The sequence below is a fragment of the Branchiostoma lanceolatum genome, chromosome 11, assembly GCF_035083965.1.
Source record: "Branchiostoma lanceolatum isolate klBraLanc5 chromosome 11, klBraLanc5.hap2, whole genome shotgun sequence".
NCBI lineage: Eukaryota > Metazoa > Chordata > Leptocardii > Amphioxiformes > Branchiostomatidae > Branchiostoma > Branchiostoma lanceolatum.
The window spans coordinates 9631041-9635776 of record NC_089732.1 but is presented as its reverse complement, the minus strand read 5'-3'; the positions used below and the strand labels follow the sequence as shown (position 1 = coordinate 9635776).

At 41.9% G+C, this 4736-nt stretch overlaps 1 protein-coding gene across 1 annotated transcript; it reads left to right on the top strand.

Annotated features, from left to right (window-relative positions):
- Window positions 1-1029: 1029 nt before the first annotated feature.
- LOC136445472 (uncharacterized) lies at window positions 1030-4096 on the top strand. The gene is made up of 5 exons (XM_066443516.1): window positions 1030-2344; window positions 2650-2684; window positions 2943-2999; window positions 3427-3567; window positions 3763-4096. Exons 1-4 carry the CDS (start codon window positions 1110-1112, stop codon window positions 3546-3548), a joined length of 1449 nt encoding a protein of 482 aa, XP_066299613.1. The 5' UTR covers window positions 1030-1109; the 3' UTR covers window positions 3549-3567; window positions 3763-4096.
- Window positions 4097-4736: the final 640 nt, after the last annotated feature.

The following is a 4736-nucleotide window of genomic DNA, read 5'->3' as shown; positions in this document are numbered from 1 at the left end:
TTTCCTCGAAAACCTCAACTGTGACCAACACAGACACTGCACGAAACATTCAAACCTCCACACCGTTGAGTTCAAACACATTCTCATCATCAACAGAACCTAACAATACAGATACACCATTAAAAACAAGTACATCAACATCAGAGAGGTACACTACTACATCACCTACACTACAGTCCATAGCAACTCATCACATGTCCCCATTATCTACTGCAACAGCACCTCACACCACCACACAACCTACATTACAGTCCATAGTAACTCATCACATGTCCCCATCATCCACTGCAACAACACCTCAAACCATCTCACAACCTACATTACAGTCCATAGCAACTCATCATATGTCCCCATCACCCACTGCAACAACACCTCACACCACCTCACAACCTACATTACAGTCCATAGTAACTCATCACATGTCCCCATCATCCATTGCAACAGCACCTCACACCACCTCACAACCTACACTACAGTCCATAGCAACTCATCACATGTCCCCATCATCCACTGCAGCAACACCTCACACCACCTCACAACCTACATTACAGTCCATAGCAACTCATAACATGTCCCCATCATCCACTGCAACTACACCTCACACCACCTCACAACCTACATTACAGTCCATAGCAACTCATCATATGTCCCCATCACCCACTGCAACAACACCTCACACCACCTCACAACCTACATTACAGTCCATAGTAACTCATCACATGTCCCCATCATCCATTGCAACAGCACCTCACACCACCTCACAACCTACACTACAGTCCATAGTAACTCATCACATGTCCCCATCATCCACTGCAGCAACACCTCACACCACCTCACAACCTACATTACAGTCCATAGCAACTCATCACATGTCCCCATCATCCACTGCAGCAACACCTCACACCACCTCACAACCTACATTACAGTCCATAGCAACTCATAACATGTCCCCATCATCCACTGCAACTACACCTCACACCACCTCACAACCTACATTACAGTCCATAGCAACTCATAACATGTCCCCACCAACTACTACAACACCAGTAGCAACAACATGCACGTTCACATCATACATAGATCTGCTTACAAGAGCACAACATACCATCATGACACCAACACCAACAACAGTCACGACCACAGTATCAACATCTACACCCGTAGAGTTAAACAAATCTTTGTCATCTACAGTTACGGTAACAGAAGGAATCAACTTAAGCAAATTTCCTACAACTAGAAGGGCAGTCACTAGTTCTGATATTCATTCCACATTAAAACTGGAAAATGACACTACTACATCTTATGATTATAAAACTGAAAAGGTTTCAATGACAGCAAAGCGAACCAAAAAATATATTTCGACAGTATCGACGGACGATTACTCTGTTACGTTTCCCAAAACAACACCACCAACAGTTACGTCTAGAAAAAGTGAAGCATCCCGTACATCAATGATGTTCGAAACACGTACAAAAGATTCGCATACAGACAGTACCAGAACAACAGAGTCACTGTTACACACTAAAACAGTCATCAGTACCAGAACAACAAAGAGAAACACATTACAATCGTCAAGCAGTCAAACCTTTACACAGATACCTATTACAGCAAGAATACAAAACACCCCACTAAAAGCCAAGTCAGCTAGCCCACACACAGAAAGAAATTTAGCGATATCCTCCAACACACCCACTGGTCTGACGACTTCAGACAAGCAGACCCTTACACGATTTTTGTCGTTAGACACAACAGACGCACCTTCACAATACAAAACGTCTACACAGACATACCGACAAGACCAGCAAAATTCGTCGCACAACCTATCTAGCACAAAAATACCCACGACAACTCCCTCACCAGTCAAACCCACTACTGCGTCACAAAGGACAAGTACAGACAATACAACAGAGGACGAGACTGCCACGATAGTTGTAGAAACGGAAACAGACTTTCTTACAAACACGCCAACTGTCGTTCGCCCACACAGCAACACACACTTTCAAAGCAAACATACAACGGTAGTTACTGATAAGGCATCAAGCGTAAAATCTACGACAGACTACAGAAAATCGGGAACAACCACGACAATTATCAATACAAAAGAGACGACAGCAACACAAACTACAACTACAATCAGACTACCAGACGTAGACGGCCTTCAAACTAAGAGGGGATGCGAAGTGGTGACTTTTCCAGCGCCTGTCGTCACCGTGGCTAGAAGGGTTGAGGAGGAGACCCCGGTTCACATGTACATCGCCGTAGGAGGCGCCGCCGGCGGTGTTACACTTCTCCTGGCTGGGGCTATCGTGGGTTGGTTGTGTCGGCGAAGGACAATGGTAAAAAGGTACCTCTGGCGTGTTAACTTTGGAACTTTTTGGTTTCATTACAGAAACGTAGAAAAGAGCGTCATTGGGTGTGTAGAGCCATTACCTGTACAATGCAATACAATACAAATATTTTGAATGATGTAGCGATATTAGTGTTTTGTCCGCAGAAGCTTAGGGTGTTTTAACTTTGGAACTCTGTGGCTTCATTAGAGAAACGTTTGAAAATAGTCAGTGAGTGTTTAGAACTCAATATTTTGAATGATGTAGCAGGGTTTTCTTCCATTCAAACTATAAAGCTCATATTTCATTCTTTTCTCTTCAGGGCACATGTCTATACTAACGCGGACTTTGCAAGCGGTATGTAGTATGCTTTACTATTTATGTTTCACTTCTGATATACATATGATAAATAACAGTCTTTTGAACGACATGAGTTATATAATCTTGCAAACGGATGCATTGCCAATGCGGCTTTTTGGATACTTTGGTTAGTTTTACGTGTCTAAACACTTTTGATATTCTACAACCTTTCTTTAACACCACCCACTCAGATAGACCAATCCTCTCAATTGCAATATTGTGTTTATACATGATACTGAATTTTGTCTTCAACAGAAAACATCATCTACGAAGAACCAATCTACTTGTGGCCCAAGGATATCGTAAACACAGGTAAACTGTGTATTTCGTTTCCCTCAAAAACAAATGAAGAAACCTGATTCCTCCAACACATTGCATTCTGTGAAAAAGTGACACTTACTTCACAGCATGTGCAATTCCAAAGCATTTTCAATTGCGATCATCAATCTAAATGTTTACCATACTGAGTTTAAAACAGTCGTACGAAATGATAATAACACGATGATGGTACTTTACGTGACTTGTAAAACAAAGGTACACTCACTCCATCCAGGTACCTGAATTAAATTTGGGAGGTGAATTCGGTAGAAACATAAGAACCCACTGCCCATACGGCCTAAAAAGGGCAATTGGACTACCTTTATCAAGCTTACTGTTCCCTGTGTGCCACATTGCCCTGGTCTTTCCAAAGGCAAAATAAACACACACACAAAAACATGATGATCTTTCCCGTTCACAGACGACGTTAAATGGACCAGTGAAGACCAGGTGACCCTCTGGCCGTGGGAGGCGACACCGATCTACCAGCGCCAATGGTTACCTACACCCTCTACCATCTCAGAGGCGGAGGAGATATCATAACAAGAAGGCACATCTTCAGGTTATGTTATGCACGTAACATAAAGAATTGAGACTTGTACACATGGCTATAAAAGTTTATTGGCGAGAAGACTTGGCAAGAACACCGGGTCACCCCGATTCTTCTCAAAAGACAAAACCATTGATAAGAGTTAGATGTTCTAGATATTTGTAATAAGTGCAGTAACTGATATATGTATGTTCTTGTATTTTGTAGCATAAAAAAGGACCCATCATCACCATGATGACGTCACCACAAAACCAGCTCAGCAAATGTCGTGATGTCTGAAATCGAGGTTATGACGTCATAGTAATGATAATTTGAATTCCATGCGGCCATATTGACGGATGTACAGTGTAATTCAACATGGCACAGATGACGTCCTATCATTATAAAAATCAAAAGCCCGTATTCAGTGCCCGGTCACAATGTTGGAATCTTCGAATGTTATGAGCGCTCCCTTGCGTCGGCTGTTCACATTGCAGAATACATTCAAATGTTATGTCCCTATTTTTTGCCAGTGAGACAATAAAGTGACAGTTGTCCCTTACGTTTTTCTTCTTTCTTGTCAATCTTGGCTTTTCCCTACAACAATTGAAGTAGACATACGTAGACAACTATAAGGGTAAAGACGTTGATACAGAAATACTCGGTCACGTATGAAACCAATTGTCACAGTATGATTATGAAAGCTCTCATCGTTAAGTGTTGACCAAATAGTGACCGGTATTGTTTCGTAGACATTGTTATATGTAGTTCCAATAGCTGTCGAGCTAGTGTTGTTACTTTTGAGTCGAGAATGAACGTAGCAACATCAAAAATAATCATCTGACTGTGATTGCACCCGCATGTTCCAGTGTCCGTGCAAATGTAACATCTATCATTTCCGATCTTCCATTGTTAACCTTGGTGGTTGACGCTTCACCGTAGGGACTACAAAAGAAAGCTTAAGAAAGAAAGCTGCCAGGATGGAAGCAGATGTATATACAAAACCTGCCACACGTCTCTATTGCTAAAATCAATAACATATCGAGTCAGCAGTCAGCAAATAAAATATTTTTTGTTATGTAATGAGTAAATACGTCAGAAGGTTGAATAATTGATAAGGTTACCTGTTGGACGCTTGTCCTAAATTAGTTCGCTTCTGTAGAAGGCTCCCAGTGGGAGCCAGGACAGATGTGATGCTTAAG